This window comes from Mobula birostris, chromosome 4 (assembly GCF_030028105.1).
Source record: "Mobula birostris isolate sMobBir1 chromosome 4, sMobBir1.hap1, whole genome shotgun sequence".
Lineage (NCBI taxonomy): Eukaryota > Metazoa > Chordata > Chondrichthyes > Myliobatiformes > Myliobatidae > Mobula > Mobula birostris.
In genome coordinates this window covers 173,723,233-173,746,941 of record NC_092373.1, presented here as the reverse complement: position 1 = coordinate 173,746,941, position 23,709 = coordinate 173,723,233, and the positions used below count along the sequence as shown (strand labels likewise).

Here is a 23,709-nt window from a genome sequence, read left to right as displayed (position 1 = left end):
ACCCACCACCTTCTGTGTGAAAAACTTGCTTTTCTGGTCCATTTTAAACCTTTCCCCTCTTACCCTTAAACCTGTACTCTCTGAGTGACAACTGAGGGGGCTGCTTTGTCCTGGATGGTGCCAAACCTCCGCATCCACTCAGGCAAGTGGGACGTACTCCATCACAATCCTGATGTGCCTTGTAGATGGTGAAGGGCCTTGAGGTGCCAGGAGGTGAGGATTCAGTGAGAGGACTTGTTCTTGAGGCTGAGGGAGCAGTGGATTGAGGGTAAGGGCTCTGCTTCATGGTTTCAGTTCATGGACCGGTTGAAGTTGCTGCTGATGCCTCCAAAGCACCAACCAGACTTCATCTACCTGCGTCACGTCCCCCTGCGCAGAGTGCACCTCTTCACCTTCATTCAAGCAGTCTGCCTCACCTTGCTGTGGGTCCTGAAGTCAACTGTGGCAGCCATCATCTTTCCAGTCATGGTAGGTTGCCTCACTTTTTTTTACAGAGTTCACTGCAAGCCTCGGGTGCTGTTGGGCTGTTGGTGTGGAGTTTGCACATTCTCTCTGTGACCACTTAGGTTTCCCCCAGGTGCTCTATCCCTACCTCTATCTCTATATCTCTTCCCCACTCCCTCCCACCATGGATCCCTTTACTGGTCTGCATTTAAGGAAAAAGTCTTTCCAAAGTTCTCAGCCTACAGTTGTGCTCTGGTTACATTGACGGTAGCAATGAGGCGATAATTACACTAGGATTCCACTCAGTCTCCATAACTTCAGAGAAACCAACATAAATTTCTCCAACTTCTCCTTGTACTGTAGCTTATACCGTCTAATCCAGGCAACATCCTGGTGAACCTCCAGTGTACCCTTTCCAAAACACACATCAGTACACACAAATCTCCCCACTCCCTCTCCAGTAAAGTCACGTCTGATTTACTCCAAAATTATGGTGAGTGGTAATGTCCCTGATTACTATTGATCAAATCCAGGCCACTCTAAATCAACACAAGAGCACAGGAGCGAGATGAGGATGATTGTGAAGCCTAATTCCCTGGCAGATAGAATGTGACATTAGGGTTGGAATATGCTGGCTGTGTTTCAATTAACCACTGCAGCTTTGGAGTAATATAATGGATTCTCCTTGGTGTCTACAGATCCTGGCGCTGGTAGCCGTAAGGAAAGCAATGGACTACATCTTCACCCAACATAACCTTAGCTTCCTGGATGATGTCATCCCAGAGAAGGATAAGAAAAAGAAAGAGGATGACAAGAAGAAAAAGAAGAAGATGAGTGCAGACAGTGATAACGAAGATGTAAGGAACAGCTAAGTAATTTAGTAACTGGCTGTTAAATTAATCCTCCAGATCCAACCATAACTGAAATATGTGGCTAATAAATGGTAAAATATAATTCCCACTTTAGGCAATAATCCATCAGAAATGAATTTCAAATTTTTTCCACCACAGATGGCTTTCAGCCAGTCATACCTGTTACAGGCTCTCCTATTAGGCCTGCTAGTTCCCTGCATTTTAAAAAAATTGTTGCTAGTTTCCTTGAGAAAGGTCCCACTAAACCTGCTATTGAAGAATTTCTGTCTATTCAAAGTTCAAAGTAAGTATATTATCAAAGTGTATATATCTGTCGCCATATACAACCATGAGATTCATTTTCTTGTGGGCATTCACAGTAAGTAGAAGAAATGCCATAGTGTCAATGAAAGACCACCCCAGCAGGACAGAGAACAATCAATTTACAAAAAACAGCAAATTCTGCACATATAAAAAAGAGAAATAATAGTAATAAATAAATAAGCAATAAATATCGAGAACATGAAATGAGGAGTCCTTGAAAGAGAGTCCACAGGTTGTTGGAACAGTTCAGTGGTCAGGTGAATGAAGTTGAGTGAAGTTATCCCATCTGGTTCAAGAGCTTGGTGGTTGAGGGATAATAACTGTTCCTGAAGTTGGCGGTGTGAGTCCTGAGGCTCCTGTACCAGCGAGAAGAGAGCATGGTCTGGATGGTGGGTGTCCTTAGAGATGGATGCTGCTTTCCTGCAATAGAACTCCATGTAGATGTGCTCAGTGATGGGGAGGGCTTTCACCGTGATGGATTGGTCCATATCCACTACTTTTTGTAGGCTTTTTCATAGGTGTTTCCATACAGACCACGATGCAACCAGTCACTATGCTCTCCACCTCACATCTATGGAAGTGTATCAAAATTTTAGATGACATGCTGAATCTTTGTAAGTTTCTAAGAAAGTAGAGCTGCTGCCATGCTTTCTTCTTAGTGCCACTTACGAGCTGGATCCAGGACAGATCCTCTGAAGTGATGACACCGAAGATTTTAAAATTGCTAACCATCTCCGACTCTGATCCCCTGATAAGAACTGTCTCATGGACCTCTACTTTCCTCCTCCTAAAGTCAATAATCAGCTCCTTGGCTTTGCTGACATTGCGTGCGAGGCTGTTGTTGTGACGCCACGCAGCCAGATTTTCAATCTCCCTCCCATATGCAGATTTGTCACCACCTTTGATTCAGCCAGCGACAATGGCGTCAGCAGCAAATTTAAAATGGCATTCGAGTTGTGCTTAACCTCACAGTTGTGAGTATAAAGCCAGTAAAGCGGAGGCTAAGCACATAGTCTTGTGGTGCACCCGTGCTGATGGAGATGTTGAGGCAGGTTACCATGTTCTTTTTAGACACTGGTGTAATTGAAGCCTACCTGAAGCAGGTGGGCACCTCAGACGGCTGAAGCAAGAGGTTAAGGATATTGGTGAACGTCCCAGTCAGTTGGACAATTACAGCACAATTCTGTAGAACTCAGCCAGGTATGCTGTCTGATCCAGCTGCTTTCCATGGGTTCACCCTCATGAAGGATGCTCCCACGTCATCTTCAAAGACTGAAATCACAGGTTCATCGGAGACTGTGGGAGTTTGTGAAGGTGCCGCCACATTTTGACTTTTGAAACTGAGCATAAAAGGCATTGAGCTCATCTGGGGGCAAAGCCTTGTGGTCACCTGTGTGGCTCGGTTGCTTTTTGTAGCAGGTGATAGCATTCAAGTCCTGCCACTGCTGTCGAGCATCCTTCAGTGATTCAAGTTTAATCTGGGTTTGCCACTTTGCTCATGAGATGGCTTTCCGGAGATCCTATTTGAACCTCTTGTATTTTACTTGGTCACCAGACCTGAATTCCAATGATCTGCCCCTCAGCAGATTATACGTTTCATGGTTCCTCCAGGGCTTCTGGTTGGGGAACGCTGTGAATGATATTGTGGAGTTATACTCATCTACAACTGCTTTTATAAAGTCTGTGAAAACCATGGTGTATTGGTTCAGATCTTCTGATGAGTCCTTGAATATGGCCCAGTCCACTGACGAGAAACAGTCTCGTAGCTGCCCCTTTGCCTCCTGTGACCACCTCTTTGTTGTCCTTATCTCTGGAGGCTTGTTCTTTAGCCTCTGCCAGTATGCAGGTCGGAGGAGGACAGCTGAGTGATCAGATTTCCTGAACTGTGGTCTAAGCATGGAACGGTAGGCATTACTAAGCAGAGTGTAACAGTGGTCAAGTGTATTGGGACCTCTGGTGCTGCAGGTGATATGTTGATGATAATTGGGCAGAGATTGCTTCAAACAAACCTGATTGAAGTCCCCGACAATGATTTGAAAGACAGCGGGTAAGGCTGTTTCTTATTTGCTGTTGGCAGCATTCAATACAGCGAGTCCCTGTATAACCCTGCCCAACCCTGCCCTGTGGCAGTTTGTAAACTGCAGTCAGGATCATGAAGAAAACCGCATGGTAAGTAGAATGGTTGCCACTTAATCATTAAATGTTCAAGGTCAGGGACGTTTCCTTCTCTAAATCAGCAGTCCAATCCATCCTGTGTATCAAAAAGCCCTCGGGTCTTACCATCCAGTGTGTCCAGAATGAGCTATGTCTCCATGAAACAGAAGGCAGCCATTTCTCATTTCCCTCTTATACAATAATCTTGTTCTTAGGTCCCCAGCCTTATTCTCCAGTGGCTGTATGGTTGCTAACAAGATGCTGAGTAGAGTATGTCTGATGCCTCTTCATTTTAGCTGCTTAGGGGTCCCCCTTCCTACCTTTCTTTCAGCCCTGGTGATGTACCTTTGTCTGCTTAAAGCATTCCTGAGAATTGTCTGCCGAGTCCATCAGAAGATCATGAAATTGCTAGTTTGCTATAAGACAGTTCAAAAGTATGTTGCTTAGAGGGAAATTGCAGGCTACAGATTGCAGTGAGAGTAGTTCCATATATTTAGAAGTTTTTTAAGCTGCCCGCAACATGTTGCCATGGTTGGCTAGTGTGGTGTTTCAATCTGTGTCGTCTGGTTACCAATTCTCCCACTTCTCCCCATTGAAGCTCTTCTGCATCACAGATGGTCCATGTGACCTGCTTCATCATCTGGCAACTCATCCAATCACAGTTTGCCTTTTAACACATGGAAACTGACCCAGGGAAGTGATCCCTGGCTGAGAGTGATGTTATTGGTGCTGTATCACTGCAGTAATATTGTTTATTTTAAGAAAGTGTCTTTTAAGAGAGAAGGTTTGTATTGACCCTCTGGTCTAGGAGAAAGAGCTCAGATCTCCTCTCCCTGTTTCTAGTCTTTCTGAGGTCACAACTGAACTGCCGTGCTCTAAATCTTAATGACTCTTTTGTTCAGGACTCATCACAATCAATTATTCCAAAATTACCTCTCACTCTCATGATATGAATACATTGTCACAGTGAACTATCTACTGTCCAGGAACAGAAACCAACTCATGTCGAAGACGTGATCATCCCTTCGCCCAGTTGGAACTCAGCACAACCAAGAGTGCTATGAATAATTGATATGTAAATTGCTGGTTATTAAGTACTACCTTTGTCTATGACCAGAAGGGTCAGGAAGACTTGAGGCTAAATGCAATTGTGTTTCCATGACTCGAAGAGGAACCTCTTCATGTTTATGGGTCTTGGTGAGATGGTGACAATTCTCTATAAAACCTATCCACGTCAATATCATGGTCACTCCATTTGATGTAGGTCAGTGTGGGTGTTGGGGTCTTGCTGTAATTAACAATGAAGAGGAGGAGTGGTCAAATAGCCCCCAGTGTTCCCAGTTGTTTTCCAACATAAAGTCTGCACAAACTCATGTGCACGATGACGTTTGTTAATGTAAACATAGAACACAGTACAGTAAACAGAGGGATATGCACTTCAGTCCTTGATGTTGTGCCAAACTAGTAAACTTGTTTAACTATTAAAATGGTAATAAAATGCATAATTAAACTAATCCCTTCTGCCAACACAATGTTCACGTCCCTCCATTCTCTACACTTTCATGTACCTATTTAAGTATCAGTTAACTGCCTCTATCGTATCTGGCAGAGTATTCCACAGACCTACCATGAAATGTGTAAAAAAAAAATGCACCATACACCTCCTTTGTAATACCCCCTGTTGCAGTCAAAATTAACTCTCCACAATTTGGAGAGTTAGGCTTGCCAGTTCTAGGCTAACATGAGAGAATGTGCAGATGCTGGAAATTCAAGCAACACACACAAGATGCTGGTGGAATGCAGCATCTATCCAAAGAGGTATAGTCGACGTCTCGGCCTGAAACGTCAACTGTACTTCTTCCTATAGATGCTGCCTGGCCTGCTGCGTTCCACCAGCATTTTGTGTGTGTTGCCAGTTCTAGGCTACATGTTCCTGGAGATTTCATTAGATCATCGCTGACTGCCATCTTGCCGTAGGTCTTTGACATGCTCGTCCTTCCTGTTACCCGCTTTCTCCTCATCAATCAGAAAGCAAGCAGTCAGTTGACTTCCTGATTGGATGCTTTGGTTGTGGAAAGCAAGTAGTTCATTTACCAGTTGTCTTGCAACCAGCAAGACTTTACTGTTTGACTCTTGGATATCTCTGATGAGTGGCCAAAAGGTTACTTAAGTACGAATAAACTTCAGGCCAAGGTTAGGAGCTCTGTTGGCTCTTGCTGAGGCTCTGTTGTTGGGGAAAAAGCTTAATGCTGGCCCAGGTCATCTCAGTCTCTCCTTTACTGTACATTCTCTCTCTTTGGCTTGGCTTTCTCCCAGCCTGAGGCCAAGACAATCACCTTGAGGTGATGCGTTGAAGACTGTTGACCATTGGTGAATCAGAATCAGGTTTATTATCACTGGCATGTCATCAAAATTGTTAACTTTGTGGCAGCAGTACAATGCAATACATGATAAATATAGAAAAAACTGAATTACTGTAAGTATATGTAATAAATATTAAATAGTTAAATTAAGGTAAGTAGTGCAAAAACAGAAATGTAAAAAAAATAGTGAGGTGGTGTTCATGGGTTCAATATCCATTTAGAAATCATATGGCAGAGGGAAGAAACTCTATGTGTCTTCAGGCTTCTGTACCTCCTTCCTCTCAGTAATGGTCTGATTGTTATCATTGGTAATAGTCATAGTCATACTTTATTGATCCCAGGGGAAATTGGTTTTCGTTACAGTTGCACCATAAATAATAAATAGTAATAAAACCATAAATAGTTAAATAGTAATATGTAAGTTATGCCAGGAAATAAGTCCAGGACCAGCCTATTGGCTCAGGGTGTCTGACCCTCCAAGGGAGGAGTTGTAAAGTTTGATGGCCACAGGCAGGAATGACTTCCTATGACACTCTGTGTTGCATCTCTGTGGAATGAGTCTCTGGTTGAATGTACTCCTGTGCCCAACCAGTAGTGGATGGGAGACATTGTCCAAGATGGCATGCAACTTAGACAGCATCCCCTTTGCAGACACCACCGTCAGAGATTCCAGTTCCATCCCCACAACATCACTGGCCTTACGAATGAGTTTGTTGATTCTGTTGGTGTCTGCTACCCTCAGCCTACTGCCCCAGCACACAACAGCAAACATGATAGCACTGGCCACCACAGACTCGTAGGATCAAGGCTGCAATATCAAAACATCATGTGGAGTGAGGTTAAGCAGCCAGCAATGGATGTACTCAGGATGGCTTAACTCGCATGGTGTTTCTCCAGGTTGGATCCCAGCAAGGCAAGCCAAGCCCAAATCCTGTTGCACCCATCAAAATGTTTATGATAGTACTTGACAGAGTTCATTATTTACATTTCTTATTGGCTGGGAGTAGCTTTTTTTGTGTTTTGTGCATTGCTGTTGTCTTGTTTAACATACCTTCTGAAATGTTTTTCAGTACTGAATCATGTTTCTGCTCCTTTGTGAATATGTCCCATGGGAAACTTTGTCCTTTGACCAGATGGACTTTGATGCTGCCACATGTCATGAATTATCTGTGTAACCCTCAATGCAATGTAACTGCCCCGGTGCCCCCCATGTCCTCTATGTCATGCCTCTTCCTGCCAGTACCTGTAAATTTCTCCACTTGTCCTTTTAGGCATCTGTGAGTGAGTGTGTTTGTGCGTGTTGTGCATGTGTAGGAGAGAGTGAGTGTGCTTGTGAAAGAGTGTTTCTCGTGTGTCTGTGTGTATGAAAGACTGTGTGGGAGAGTGAATGAGAGCACACTTCCATGACAGTATGTGTGTGCTGTGGGTGTGTCCATGTGCATGCTTCTGTAAGTGTGTACATGTGTGTCGTATTTGTGTATAGTGCTTCTGTGAGTGTGTAAAGAGTGTGTGTGTGTTTGAGAGTGTGCTTCTATGAGTGCTTGTATACTAGTGTGTGTTTGTGTACTTCTGTGAGTTTGTGTGTGTCTGTGAGACACCCTCCAGATCCAGCGGGATCTCTGAACTAAATCTAACAACGTACCTTTTGGACCCATTCTGTTCATGCTGCAGAAACACCCGTGAAAGAGTGGAATTACAGGGTGGCAGTCCCTCCTTTACCAGTGCAGTGGCATTGATGTAAGCCCTTTGTTTTCAGTCAGTTAACCAGGTGACTGATGATCCTCTGCATTGTTGAGTATTCAGGTTACAGCCCTAACAGCCACTGAAAGACAACAACATCTACAACAAGCAATTAATGCCATAACAAAGTCCACTCAGATCTTTTATTTAAGAGTTGGTACCCATTACCAGCACACACACACAAAACCCTCACCCATCCTCAGCAGCTGGTATGGTCATTCTCATTCATGAGTTTTGAGGTCCAATTTGTGATGTGCTGTTTTTAAGCATTGTAAACATTTCCTTCACAGTCTGATTACCCATACTCAGAAAAAGTTCCTGCAATTAAAATTTCAATGGACATGATGGAACAAGAACCCTTCCTAGGCAGTAAAAAATCTTCTGAGAGTGAGTAAAACCTTGTGACTGCCACAATTCCATTCTGTCAATGGGATCATTTCACTCACACTTTTTGCTCTCACCCACATCTCACAATGTCCAATACCACCAACTCTTTTACTTATTCCCCATTTCTACCATTTCCCACCTCCATCTCTCTGTCTCCCTCTCTTTTTCTCTCTGTCTCCATCTCTCTCTCTCTTTCTGCCTCTCTGTCTCTCTCTCTCTCTCTCTGCCTCTCTGTCTCTCTCTCTCTCTGTTTTTCTTGCCACCCTCCTGGACCTCACATGAACTGTGCTGTTAAAGCTCTGTGGCCAACAATCATCAGCTAACTGTGCTTCACTGGAAGCCATAACCAAATGTTAACCCTCTGTCTTTTGTCTCCCTTTTGCTGTCGTTTCCTTTGTGTTTCAGGTCAGTGAATTCCTTTGCTTTATCCGCACGCTCTTTCTCTTAATCAGCACAGAGAATGTGATTGGGAGGTTGTGCTTACACCCTGTCCTTTGAAAGCAGTCACTGTTCCACTACAACCTGCCCTTCGTACTGCATGGTATGGATTTCTGCTTTGCAAAATCATTCTGAAAATTTGCCCTTCAGTATGTGACCACTGCACGCAGTAGGAGTAAAGGCAAACCATGTGCGTGTAAGAGACGGCATACTCCGCCCTGTCCCTACCCCTCTCTTTCCTGAGGCAAAGCCCCTCCTGGATCTGGACCACCATTTATTGCCCCAGTAAACAGTGCAGCCCTTGGGGTGGAGGTAGTCCCACAGAGAGACGTTGCAGGATATGGACCCTCTGACAATGAGAGACAGTGATATATTTCCAAGATTTTGTTATTTATTTTTATTTGTTTGGGGGTACAGCAGGGTAACAGGCCCTTCTGGCCCAATGAGCACACGCTGCCCAACTACACCCATGTGGGTAATTAACCTAACAGCCCAAACGTCTTTGGACTGAGAGGAAACCAGAGCACTCGGAGGGAACCCGGGCAGTCATGGGGAGAACGTGCAAACTCCTTACAGTCAGCAGTGGAATTGAACGCAGGTCGCTGGCGCTACGGTAGTGGAGCAGTTAGTGCGATGCTGTTACAGCTTAGGGGGTCAGAGTTCAGTTCCGATGTCGTCTGTATGGAACCGGTATGTCCTCCTCATGCAATGTATGGGTTTCCTCTGGGTGCTCCAGTTTCTACCCCCAGTCCAAAGACGTACCAGTTAGTAGGTTAATTGGTCATTGTGAATTGTCCCGTGGTTAAATCTGGGTTAAATTGGGGGGGTGGGGGGTTTGATGGGAGGTGTGGCTTGAAGAGTCAGAAGGGTCTATTCCACACTGATAAAATAATAGCATTATGTTAACCGCTACACTACAGTACTACCCCTTGTCCTAGACAAGGTTGATGGATTCCCATGTTCCTCTTGTCCTTTGATATTTCTGAAGCATCCTGTCTCTTAAGAGGCCATTCTGATGACTTGCTACTCATAAAATTGACAATAGATGTTAACACTGGACCTCTCTCTCCTCCCAGTACTGCCTCTAATAAAGTAGATGTGCACCAAAAGTTTAATTTCTAGGTCCTTGTCCTTTGTGGGGTTGAAGGTCAGTTAGAACAGGGTTGTTGGGGGGTGACTTTCACTGTGTTCCTCAGATCCCAGGTAGGGGTCTGACCTTGTGCAATTGAGAACTACCTCCATGAAGATGTTGGGCAGTCAGTAGCCTTGTCCACATTTGTCCAGTTTTTTTTATTCGGTGCTCAGTTTTTTATTGGGTGTCAGTCACTTGGAAATGCTTGGTGACTGGACCACAGGTAGATGTGAAGGTCCCATGATCTAGCTGAGATGATCATCTTTCGTGATTGGAGTGGGCATCGAATGCTACGCCCCCATCTGGTGATGGAGGTGAAACATACCCTTGCCCGCTGATCATAGATCCATAGGCTCTGTGCTATACTCCCTTCCAGTACAGACCCCCTGGCCTTTTCTCTCTGGGTTCCGGGCAGTGATAAGCTGAGGGAGTCAACTTCCTACTCCCTTCCAGTACAGACCCCCTGGCCTTTTCTCTCTGGGTTCCGGGCAGTGATCTGAGGGGGGTCAACCTCCTTCCTTTGGTCAGAGTTTCACATCCGTGGCAGTAAATAGGCAGAGTTTTGAAAGTAGAATGAAATTAATGCGAGTTATTTTTGCTGTCTCTCAATACCATCCTCACCAGCTTCTGCTCAACAGTAGTTCAAACTCCATTCCCATCCCACTTCAGTCTATGTTTCCCAGCCTAGTTGCATTCAGGTTATTATGGGATGGGGTGGGAGTGGGGTTACAGTTAGGCATGACAGTACACAGCTACTCACACGTGATCAGCACATGGTTTTCCAAACTCGGCCTGCAGTGCCTCTATGGCAGGAGGTGAAAGGTCATACAGGTAGGCAATCTGTTCCAAATCATGCACATTGGAAGTGCTGGGTACTAATTGTCACTTCGAATCACTGTTCATGGTAATGATGCCCACACAACTTGTCTCAGGAGCTCAGCACCTTCCAAAATATGCCACCACCCTGGGAACAAATTTGTTGGACCACTGGTGAGTGATAACTCCCACTCACTTTCCCTTGCCATTGGTGTTAGTCAACCAGTCACTCTCCATTCACTGTAGCAGTAACTGGTCTGGATAACAGTCCCTGGCAGATGAGATTAATTGGATATCCCGGGTTTCCCACCTGGATCTGAATTGGAGGGTACATTCCCACCACTTGGTTGTCTGGAGACTCTTTGGACCACATATGGCCTGACTTCTTCTAGGAATGTGGGCAGTCTACTGCCCAGATGTGGATTGCTCACCATCCAGAAGTGAACACTGAAGGAAATCTTGGTGGACATGAAGCTGAGACCTTTTGACCATGAACAGTGTATTTGTGGGTTGGTTTTGAACTTGCAGTAAGTCTGTGCTAAGCCTGAAACCCTGTGGCACAGGATGAGTGGGTAATGGTTCCAGCTTCTTGCATCCACTGAGGGAGATTTTCCTGCTTTTGGGTATATTAAGGGGCCATAGAGACAACACAAAGAAGAACTGAGATAGAACAATCACGTCTGGTAATCGTAGTGTGCACAGGAGGCCTTTCCACCCACTGCTAATCGTAGTGTGCACAGGAGGCCTTTCCACCCACTGCTATCCAGTTCATGACATTTCCACAGAGACCCATACAAATATTTCCCTCTCCCCACACTCTGGTTCCTTTAATGGTTGTATCAAATCCATGTCCTTGTCACTGGTTCTGATTTACCCAATGGAAAACTCCACATCATTTTGAACACAAGATACAGGAGTGGAATTAGGCCCTCCAGCCGTTCAAATCCGCTTTGAACTTCAGTCATGGCTGATTTATTTCCAACCCCAATCTCCCACCTTTTCTCCTTAACATTAAACTCCCTTATAAATTAAGAACCTATCAATTTCTGCCTTAAATACACCCATTGACGTAGCCACCATAACCCTCCAAGGCAACAAATTCAGCAGGCTCACCACCCTCTGCCTGAAGAAATTCCTTCTCCTCAGTTTTAGAGGGATGTCCTTTTATTCTGAAGCTGTGCCTTCAGGTCCCAGACTCTCCTTCTAATGGAACCATCCTATCCACATACATTCAATCCCGGCCTTTCAACATGCAGTAAGTTTCAATGAGATTCCCTCCCCACATCTCCATATCTCCTTAACGTCCTCTCTGCTGTGGAGAACAGTCCCAACCACCACCAACACCTCGTCCCTGTATCCCTGAGACGGTTCTGGTACATCCCTTCCATATTTCTCCAAGGCCTTGGCATAATTCAGAAAGTGTGGAGCACAGTACAGCTGTTCACCATTTCCAATAGCAGGAAGGTCTATTCCTTTGTGTCAGTGTCCTGTGTGGAATGGTTGCCGTGTAAATTTAGTTTTAGACTGATGAAGTAACAAATTGTGCCCCTTTTCAATCCAGGAGAAAAGCCACCGACATTCCTTGAACGACACACTTCGTGCTGATCCAATCCCTTTCTTCCAGTCAATCTCTATACCAAGGTAAGCCAGTCTCACTGTCAGTACTCGGGTACACTCCTGCAGTAATGACACCATCACAGTTTTGTGTTTATGCAAAAAGTTCTAGCAAAGTTTCGAGCATAGCTACAATGTGTTTCAAACAGGTTTGATTGTACTCTTCCATTGTTCAAGCTTGCTTGCATTCTCTGGGCAACTAGAAGAGGAAAAAAATCTTACAGTGTTTTAAACAAGTGGACCAAGAATTTGGAGCTTTGATAAAGAAACATGAGTTCAAATTGAATTTTGGCATGTCAATTCAATTAATCTGGAACAGGAAGACCTTGTGTCAGTTATCGTCACAGCTAAACTAGTGGATTCTAGCAAAAACTCGTCCAATGTTCTTCCTTCCCTAGTCTTACCAACCTGTAACCAGGGGAACTAATGTGATTGATCCTAATTGCCCATGAAGTCCATGTCCCATGGACAGATAAAGGCACTGAGTGTCCAACAACACAACTCAACATATTGACATAAAACTGGGACTGCACTGACAGAACGTCAGCCTTGCTGCACCTGCGACCAGGGTTCAATCAGAAAGAGTTCTGCAGATACTGGAAACCTGAAGTGGAAATGGAGCTGTAAAAGGCATCAGTGAGACTCCAGTTGGAATGCAGTGTATGGTTTTGGTCATCCTGTTATAAGAAAGGAAGGGAAACTCAGCCAGTTCATCTCAAAGAGTGGATATGGGTACAGGTTCAAGAGTGGAGTGATCATCAGTGACCTCCTGTAATTGATGACATCAAGCTGTCTGCCAGAAATGAAAGAGACATTGGCTCACTTATCCACCTGACAAAGGTGTACAGCCGAGACATCGGGATGTCTTTTGTACTGGAAAAGTGCAGCTGGATGGTAGTGAAAAGAGGCAAACTCATCCAGACTGAAGGAGCCAAGTTACCTGAAGACCACATACCAGAGGTACAGGAAGCTACAAATACCTGGAGATCCTGTGGGTGCATGGAAGCCACGATGAGGACACAAGGAAGGCTGCAACATCCAAGTTCCTCCAAAGAGTGAGACAGGTCCTAAAAAGCCAGCTGAATGGGAAGGACAAGATCAGAGCCATCAACACATTCACCCTACCCGTCCTCAGATACCCAGCCGCAATAGTGTGCTGGCTAAGGAATGAACTGGAAACCGCTGACATTGATACCCGGAAACTACTAACAATACATGGAGGATTCCATCCAAAGTCCAACGCTGAGTGACTGTACACTTGTCGGAATAAAGAAGGACAGGGACTTGGAAGTGTCAAGGCCATGGTCCTGGAAGAAAAGTGATATATCCATGAGTATGTCAGGAAGGTAGCCCCTAGTGACGACCTGCTAGGAGAATACCTCAGGCAGCAGGCAGGGGACGTGGAAGTGGAAGTGGGTGAAGCAGAGCCAGAGGAGCAGAGGCCATGGCAGGACAAGCCACTGCACGGGATGTACAATCACCAGATATCAGAGGTGGCTGACATCAGAAAGTCCTACCGATGGCTGGAAATGGCAGGGCTGAGGGACAGCACAGAGGGCACTGCTCATGGCTGCACAGGAACAGACGCTGAGCACAAGAGCAACAGAAGCAGGGGTCTATCACACCAGACAAGACCCAAGATGCAGACTGTGCAAGGAATCTACTGAAACCATCCAGCACATAGTAGCAGGGTGCAAGATGCAGACAGAGACAGCATACACTGAATGGCATAACCAAGTTGCAGGAATTGTGTACAGGAACATCTGTGCTGAGTATGGATTGGACAATCCCAAATCCAAATGGGAAACACTCGAGAAGGCAGCAGAGAACGACAGAGCTAAGATCCTGTGGGATTCAGACCAAATACAGACTGATAAGCAGGTACTGGCCAACCAGCCAGACATTGTAATACTGGACAAGGAACAGAAGAAAACAATAGCTGTGGCAATCCCGAATGACAGTAACATCAGGAAGAAAGAATACGAGATGCTGGAGAAATACCGGGGCTTGAAAGAGCAGATAGAAAGGATGTGGGAGGTTAAAGCCAGAGTAATCCCTGTGGTGATAGGAACACCTGGAGTGTGACAGTTGGACTGGGAGAGTGGCTCCAACAATTCCCGGGAACAACATCTGAGATCTCTATGCAGAAGAGCGCACTACTAGGAACAGCTAGAATACTGCACCAAACCCTCAAGCTCCCAGACCTCTGGCAGAGGACCCTAGTTTGATGGGAAAATACACATGCACACCACCCATAAGGGTGAGAAATATACATCTGTAGAAATTTTTGAGGGTTTTAGGTGACAAACCAAATCTCCTCAAACTCCTAATGAAGTATAGCCGCTGCTTGCCTTCTTTGTAGCTGCATCAATATGTTGGGATCCTCAGAGATGTTGACACCCAGGAACCTGAAATTACTCACTCTCTCCACTTCTGATCCCTCTATGAGGATTGGTTCATGTTCCCTCAGCCGACCCTTCCTGAAGTCCACAATCAGCTCTTTCGTCTTACTCATGTTGAGTGCATGGTTGTTGCTGCGACACCACTCCACTAGTTGGCATATCTCACTCCTGTACGCCCTCTCATCCCCATCTGAGATTCTGCCAACAATGGTTGTATCATCAGCAAATTTACTGATGGCATTTGAGCTATGCCAAGCCGCACAGTCATGGATAGATGAGAGAGTAGAGCAGTGAGCTAAGCACACATTCCTGAGGTGCGCCAGCGTTGATCATCGGCAAGGAGGAGAAGTTATTACCAATCCAAACAGATTGTGATCTTCTGGTTAGAAGTGTTAAGTGCAGAGAACAGCATTTCGTCGAAACACCCAGAAAATCAGATAGCATCTGTGGAGAGGGATCATGTGAGCTAATGTTGCAGGGGGAAGAAATGAGGAAGGCCTTAGAGAGGGTGTGGAGAAAATCTACTAGGATGCTCTCTAGATTAGAGACCATGTTTTTTGAGTAAAGGTTGGGTGAGCTAAGTCATTGCTGCCCTAGGAAAAAGGCACTGGCTGTCCACTCTATCTATACACTTCTATCTAGTCACCTCTTATTCTCCTTTGCTCCAAAAAGAAAAGACCTAACTCATCTAGCCCTTACTCCCAAGACTCTTTGCACCCTGTTTAGAAAGTAGTCTACACTTCTATTCCTTTTACCGAAGTGCATAGCCATGCAATTCCCTTCAATGTGTTCTATCTTCCACTCCTTTGCCCATTCTCCTAGTCTGTTTGTCCTTCTTCAAACTCCCTGCTTCCTCAGCACTACCTACCCCTCCACCTATCTTCATATCGTCCGCAAACTTTGCAACAAAGCCATCAATTCCATCACCCAAGTCATTGACCTATAACGTAAAAAGAATCAATCCCAGCACAGACCCCTGAGGAGCACCACTCGTCACTGGCAGCCAAACAGAAAAGGCTCCCTTTATTCCCACCCTTGCCTCCAGCCAGTCAGTCAATGCTCTGTCCTTTCTAGTATCTTTCCTGTACTACCATGGGCTCTTATCTTGTTAAGCAGCCTCATGTGCAGCACCTTGTCAAAGACCTACTGAAAATCCAAGTACACAACATTTACCAGTCTCCTTTGTCTATCCTATTTGTTATTTCCTCAAAGTATTCCAATAGATTTGTCAGGTAAGATTTCCCCTTAAGGAAACCTTGTTGATTTTGGCCTATTTTATGTGCCTCCAAGTACCCTGCTACCTCATCCGTAACAATTGACTTCAACATCTTCCCAACCACTGAGGTCAGGCTAACTGGCCTATAATTTCCTTTCTTCTGCTTCCTCCCTTCTCCAAGTGACATTTGCTATTTTCCAGTCCTCCAGAACCATGCCAGAATCTAGTGATTCTTGAAAGATCATTACTAATGACCCCATGATCTCTTCAGGCACCTCTTTCAGAACCCTGGGATGTAGTTCATCTGGTCCAAGTGATTTGTCTATCTTCAGACCTTTGAGCTTCCTAAGCACCTTCTCCCTAATTATAGTATCCGCACTCACTTCTGCCCCCTGACACTCTTGAACCTCCAGCATTTTGATGGTGTCTTCCGCAGTGAAGACCAATGCAAAATACTTATTTAGTTTATCAGCCATTTCCTTGACTCTCCATTAATACCTCTCCAGCAAGTTCATCTACCTTATTCCGTGCACTGTGTACATTCAATATATCACCTGCAGTCTTGTATTCATCATCCTTTTTGATTCTGTCCCCATGCTACTGTGCAACTCATCCCACTGACTGCAATTTTACCCCGTCATCTGCCTGTCCTTCCTGACAGCCTCACTACACTCTGCATCTGCTTGTATACCAACCGCCCATCCTCAGCCCTGTCACTCAGTTTTCTATCCCCCTTGCCAAATTAGTTTAAACCCTCCCCAAAAGCTCTTACAAACCTGCCCACAGGTGTAACCCATCCCTTTTGTACAGGTCATACCTTCCCCAGAAGAGATACTTTATTGTCGCCAAACAATTGGTACCGGACCGTACAATCATCATAGCGATATTTGATTCTGCACTTCCTGCTCCCTGGATTACAAATATTAAATATTTAAAATAGTAAAAATTAGTAAATATAGTAAATATTTAAAAATTAAATTATAAATCATAAATAGAAAATAGAAAAATGGAAAGTAAGGTAGTGCAAAAAAAACCGAGAGGCAGGTCCGGATATTTGGAGGGTACGGCCCAGATCCGGGTCAGGATCCGTTCAGCAGTCTTATCACAGTTGGAAAGAAGCTGTTCCCAAATCTGGCTGTATGAGTCCTCAAGCTCCTGAGCCTTCTCCCGAAGGGAAGAGGGACGAAAAGTGTGTTGGCTATGTGGGTCGTGTCCTTGATTATCCTGGCAGCACTGCTCTGACAGCGTGCGGTGTAAAGTGAGTCCAAGGACGGAAGATTGGTTTGTGTGATGTGCTGCGCCATGTTCACGATCTTCTGCAGCTTCTTTCGATCTTGGACAGGACAACTTCCGTACCAGGTTGTGATGCACCCTAGAAGAATGCTTTCTACGGTGCATCTATATAAAAAAAAAAATCCCAGTAATCCAAAAATCTGAAGCCCTGCCCCCTGCACCAGTTCCTCAGCCACGCATTCATCTGCCAAACCATCCTATTCTTACCTTCACTGATATGTGGCACAGGCAGCAACCCAGAGATTACTACTCTGGAAGTCCCACTTTTCCATTTTCTACCTAACTCCTTAAATGCTCCCTTCAGGACATCCTCCCTTTATGCCTATGATAAAGTTGACTAGGAGATTGGTAAGACTACGGGGTATTATGTGCAGTTTTGGTCTCCACATCTTAGGAAGGAAGGGTCTACTTACTATAGAGTGAGTGCCGCAAAGGTTCACCAGGCCGAGTTTTGGGATCACCCAAGGGACTGCAGAAGCTGGAACTGGGAGCAAGCCACGGTTTTCTGGAGGAACGCGGTGGGTCGAGCAGCATCTGTGGGGAGAGAGGGATAGTCAGTGATTCAGATTAAAACCTTGCATATGAGCCACTGACCTAGTGCTTCGTAACTGCGGTCAGGTTTAGCCAGGATTGTTTCAGGTCCTGGGCTAGGCTCGAAGAGCCAAAAGGTCCACAGCTGCTGCAGCATTGTATGTTTCTCTGAGTGGCCTCTACCTGTCCTGTTTAGCTCCAATTCCAAACCAGTGCTGTGGTGGGGCTTCATTACAGAGCACTGCTGTGGTGGAGAGGGGTTTGTTGATCTTTAATTACCCACTCATTAAAGCTTGTTCCATCTGTTTTGCAGCCCTCCAACCACTCCATTGAGAACTGTGCCTCAGATAAGAATCGAACTTGAGCCCGACTACGAACCAGGTTCCTTATGGAGAAGCAAGGGAACAGAAACAGCGCTCTGAGCCAGCGACCCAGTGCAGTCCGCACACACTCTCATCCGCCAACGCTGCGAGACAGACTCACCTTGTGTTTGGGAATTGTAGTCTGGTCAGAAAGCTGGGGAAGGCACGAGGCACCTTTCTTTTGCTCTCCATCTACGCAACCTACCCCACCCCACGAACTCTTTCAAGGAGCCCTCCACACCCTTCCAGGACTAACGTCCTTCTTGAAGAATGTAAGAGGCAGGTGGGGAATTGAGGAGAGGCCAGTTTGGTACGCTACAGCAGCAAGATGCTCCTCTCCTCTTTTAACTATTCTGCCATTGCAGACCAGTCTAGCTCAGTTATTCCTTATGACCTTATTAAGAGCCAAAATGAAGGACTAGCGGGGAATTGCTGACTATGCAAAGGTTATTTTTCCAATGACACTTTTGCCCTGCTTGCTGGATAAACTAATTACAGATACATCATAGTCTCTTCACACCTGACATCTTATATTGAACTCCTTTTATCATTTGATCCAGTAATTATCAGGTGGGATATATTATTATCTAGCGGCAGACACAGTCTGTAGTCAGACAAAGCTCTACCTCTCATTTCTAGAGTGACAGAAATTCTGTACAAATGATTATTATTGTATACCGCTGTGATTATTAATCTCAATCTGAAAAGTTAAAACTGGGGTCACTAGATCATTAACACTCTTGAACACATCTTTGAAGCCCTTTTTAAAGCATTGCGAGAGATTAAAACTATTACTTTATTTGTGACCAAGCAGTAATTTAAATAATTATTTTTAAACGACACTTTTTTTGTACAGTGCTTAGCCTTATTCTCCCACATGTAAAAATAGAATAATGATTTTAATTAACTCGGGGACCAAGATGCAAGCCCTTTGCTTCAATACCCCACGTGCTCTGTGCTCATGCATACTTGCTGGTGGACGGCCCACTTGCTTCTGGGATTGAGCGGAGGACAACTTCAGCACAGTGCTAATTTAGCCTGCAGGACTGGGCGAGGCGCTGATTTTAACCCGTCTTCTGTCACTCTCCGTTAATCTCAGTAGTTTTGTGATGGTCACGTTGGATTAGAATATTGCCCCTTGGTACAGAGGAACTATTTCAATTCATAAATCTTGGCTTGAGCACAGAAGGCAGATATCCCCTTTATTGTTGGATTGTGCTGCCCGCCTGTGCTGTTGGAATGGCCACAGAGAAGGTTACGCTGAGTTCCGAGGTGGTGTCCTCCCCAAGTGTGGGTCGGGTACTGTTCTTCCGACCTTTCTGTTGGATCCACAAAGCAGGTTCAGAAATGAACTACAACTGTCTTCAGTGTAACGTCTACATTAGGCACAACCAAGCTGAGGTTCAGTCCAGGGAAGTGGCAACTGAAGACCATTCATCCACACATACAAACATAACAGGAGCAGATGGCAGCCATTTGACCTTTCAAGTTTGTTCTTCGTTTTATCAAAATCATGGATGATTTCTGTACTGCTATATCCCTGTACCATCTCCCTGATTCCCTTAACATCCAGAAATCTACTGATTTCTGTGTTAAATGAACTGAGTGACTGAGCCTTCACAACACCTCAAGGTGATGTATTCCAAAGGCTCGTCACCCACTGAGTGAAGAACTTCCTTCTCAGTCGTAAATGGCCGACCCCTTGTTCTGTGACTCCTTATGTCCCAGACACCTCAGCCAGGAATAGCATTCTCCCTGTCCAGCCCTTAAGAATTTTGTAAGTTTTAATAAGATCTCTGATTCTTCTGGGCTCTCGAGAATTCCACTCAGTCTCTCCTGATATGGTAAAGTCATAGACTGGCAATGAGTGGCAATCCTCGTGAATTATTTCTGTATACCTCCTATGGCATTTATTTCCTCCTTTATATAAGGGATTTAAAACTGTACACAATGCTTTAGATGCAGTCTCATCAAGGCTCAATATACTTGGGTAAGATATCTTTATTCCTCTCATATCCTATCATAATAAAGACTAATATACTATTTGCCACCCTAATCACATATCAGATCTCAGTGACTTGTGTACTTGAATATTCAGGTCACTTTCAAATTCAAAACAATGTATTGTTTAAAAAATGTTCTGCTTTTCTCTTTTATACCATTTTCCACACTACATTCCATCTGCCATGTTCTTTCCCACTCATTCACTTGTCCATATTCCCTGGGTGCCTCTTTACACCCTTCTCCTTATTCATAGTCCCACCTAAATTTGTAGCATTGGCAAATGTGGAGATTTGACATTGGGTCCCCTCAGTCAATTTATTGAAAGAGATTGTGAGTAAGTGAGGTTCAAGCACTGGTCCCTATGGTTCCAAACTAAGAAAGATCTATTTATCCCCACTCTGCTTTATATCTGACAAATATTCCTCAACACAACAATGCTTTCCCCTCAATTCCTTGTGGATGAAACTTGTTGGCCACCCTCCTTCTCGGAACATTCTAGAAGGCCTGCTAATTCCAGTACACCTTATCTACCAGTTATCCTTATCTATGTAGTCACATTCTCAAAATGCAAACCTGGTCCATGATAAAATTAAACTCTGCTTGATCCCATCTCAAATTCCATCTCCCTGCCTTGGTTCCTTAATGCTCATTCCCTCATCCAGCAAAAGTCGCCCTCAGTTTCAAAAAAATCCATTTGACCCTAGTCTTGGTTACTCTCTGGGCAGGAGGGCCCCAGACTGACCTTCGTATGAGGAAGACATTCCTGATATTATCCTTGAATGGCTGCTGAGTTTAAGGTTCTGCCCCACCACTAGTAGATACTCTCTATCAGCCCTGTTAACCTCTTTATTCCTTTAAAACCTTTGGTGATCTTGAATTGTTTCAGCTTCTCCTATACAGTGCATGAAAGGATGTACTATCCGTTATGTTAGAAGATTGAACTGACTGTGTTCAGAATACTTGGAGATGTTTGGGCTAATGCAGAGAGATACTCTGGGACTTGGGATCTTCCTATGTGGAGATGAAAGGTATTCCCTGGCTGAGGGGTAATCTCACTGTATAAGACAGTTACCTCAGGCTGTGGAGCCTGGAGCTGGAGAAATTCTCTCATTATAAGGGGCCAGCCAACTAATACAGATGAGGGATTTCTTCACTTGGGGGGCTGTGAATACTAGAATTTCTCTTCCCTTGAGAACTGTAGAGACTCAGTCACTGAGAATATACAAGCTTGGCTGATTGGTTGCCCAATGCTATTGGTCAGGTTTTGGAGACCTGGAATCAGGGACATAGGGTGGCTGGTGGAGGAAGGTGGGCTTGATCCACAGAATCTGCAACAATCATATTGAATGTCATAACAGGTTGGAAGAGCTGAAGGACCTACTGCTTCTATTCCTTGTGCTTCTTGCTGAAGCTCTTTAAGAATGTGCAGTTGAGATACCCACCTGCGTTTCTTTATCTGTCTGTCTGTCTGTCTCTCTCTCTCTCTCTCTCTCTCTCTCTCTCTTCCAATCAAATGCTTGTTTGCATCAATAATTCATATAACCAGAGTTGTGAATGACGTTTGCCCTGTTCGGTATTACCAATGTCAGTGAGGGGTGAGGTGGGCTCTGGAGTGAGGATGGTTTTCTCAGAGCTCACTATATGACATTCTACTTGTTACATCCCCCCAATACCAGAGAGGGTAAGCGTTGTCAAAGGGCCAATAGTTGTTGATGTGATTTCATCGGAGAAGTGGTTTCAGAGTGTCGAGGAGTGCGTGTTTGTCAATGTAGATACAGGAAGAGGGATGGGCATCTTACCTAGCCTTGATCAGTTGCACTCAGAGCACATCATTGGCTAATTTGTATAGAGGGGGTGGAAGCGATGGAAGTGGGGAGCAGGAAATTGGGGAATTAGGTTGGTGATGGATTGGAAAATGTGGAAGTGGGAAGGGATGGGAGATTGACAGACAGGCAGTAGTAAAGAATGGGGAGATGGTATGGAGGGTTGTAAAATAGGGGTGGGGAAACACAGAAAAACAGTCCCGCAGACCTAATGCAGGTTTAATGTAATCCTGATATATATTCAGTTTGGTCAAATGAGCAATCCTGCAAGTTCATTGTAAGATAAACCCGAGCCGTACTGAAAATTCTGAAGCATTCTGCATCTCAGCAGTCACCTGATGTGTGGTAGGTATGCTCTGCGTACTGTGAAATCTGAAAGATGACTTTAGAAGATGACACTTTATACCAGTCAACTCATGGCAACGTTGGCACTGGTTACTGGCTCTCTGTTTCCTAGGAGGAGAGAGAGACATTTATAACCTCTCATATCTATCAGGAAACTGACTGCTGTTGGATACTCTAACACAGTGGTCATGGATTAAAGCCACATGAGGTTTAACTAGCAGAAATTTGGTAGGAGAATTGTAATGTTGAACATTTCAATCCAAGTCTACACATCCTTACGCAATGTGAGGCACACACCCAGGACATTTAAGTCTACTTGGCAAATGATTGCAGTCTTTTGTAGAAAAGTGTTTCATTTAATCCATTCCTAAAATAGCAGTGTTGAAATTTCAGCCTTTACAGGGAGCAGCAGGGAACTACAGCTTCTACCTACAGCCCGCTAACACAAGCAAACCAAGCGGTGGGCAGGACAAGACTGAGGAGGACAGGGAGCTGGGTATTAAAGGAGGAGGGAGGATCGGAGGTTCAGCAACGGTCTTGGCAGGTGAAGACAGAGTTGTCAGTGGGAGCAGGGGTGGGCCAGTGGACAGAGATGACAACGCGAGCCCATGAAGAGGATGAGAATTTTAAAGGCAGTGTTTCCAGGCAAGGAGCCAGTGTAGGTCTCTGAGTACAGGGCTGGGTTAACAGGACTCCTGGGATGTGACATAGTGTGTTTTTCTTCTACCCATCACTGCACACGAAGTCTTCCAATGTGATTATACTTGAAATGCATTTGACTACTGAATCACTTCAATCATTCACTGAAATACCAAACATTCATTACTTTGTGTTAATATTTTCATTACTGTAAATTCTGGGAGCGAAGGTTGAAGGGGGGACCATAAACCAGTGAAGGATGGGCAGTATATGAACTCTGCCTTGCTACTCCCAGTCATAACCTCAGCCCATTCCTCCCTCTGTGATAGACTGTGTACATTTGTAATCTCTCATATGCACCTTGAGCCACTTAAGTCACTAATAATCTCCACAGGGCCGGTGATTGCCCTTGTGGGAGAAGTGTAAAGATGTTGCATTTAACTGTAGCTTGCCGAATAGGTAAAAATGGCAACATCATGAGATGTTGGATTAATATAAACAACTTTCTGTGCTAGCAATGATGATTTTTTTTTATCAAATGATGTGGGATAAGAAAAAAATTAGGGAGGTTTTTATGCATTTTTTTCAGATCAAGTATATGTGAAAATAAATAAAGCAATTTTATGCACTAATTTTGTGGCACTTTGTCTGTCTCTGTTGAAGGAGTGAATGAGTTTTGAAGTTTAAGTCGAGTTTATTGTCCTTTACACTTGTGCATACATGTACTTGTGCAATGAAAAACCTACTTGCAGCAGCATCATGGGTTCATGGCATCATGAAAAGAAAACGAAGTCCATTTAGTGCAAAGTGATCAAAATGTCAATGTTTCTA

General features: G+C 44.6%; 1 protein-coding gene across 5 annotated transcripts in view; it reads left to right on the top strand.

Moving 5' to 3' along the window:
* Positions 1-23,500, top strand: part of LOC140196760 (electrogenic sodium bicarbonate cotransporter 1-like) — a 220,145-nt gene extending 196,645 nt beyond the window's left edge. For 3 of the 5 annotated variants that reach the window (XM_072256490.1, XM_072256492.1, XM_072256489.1), the window contains 4 exons: positions 295-468; positions 1,143-1,301; positions 12,211-12,290; positions 18,019-23,500. In XM_072256490.1, the coding sequence (XP_072112591.1) occupies positions 295-468; positions 1,143-1,301; positions 12,211-12,290; positions 18,019-18,127 (522 nt within the window). In that variant the 3' untranslated portion in view covers positions 18,128-23,500. Of the gene's footprint in view, positions 1-294; positions 469-1,142; positions 1,302-8,166; positions 8,264-12,210; positions 12,291-18,018 lie in introns of all 5 variants that reach the window. The other 2 variants (XM_072256494.1, XM_072256493.1) reach the window with 1 other exon arrangement.
* The last annotated feature ends 209 nt before the right edge of the window (positions 23,501-23,709 follow it).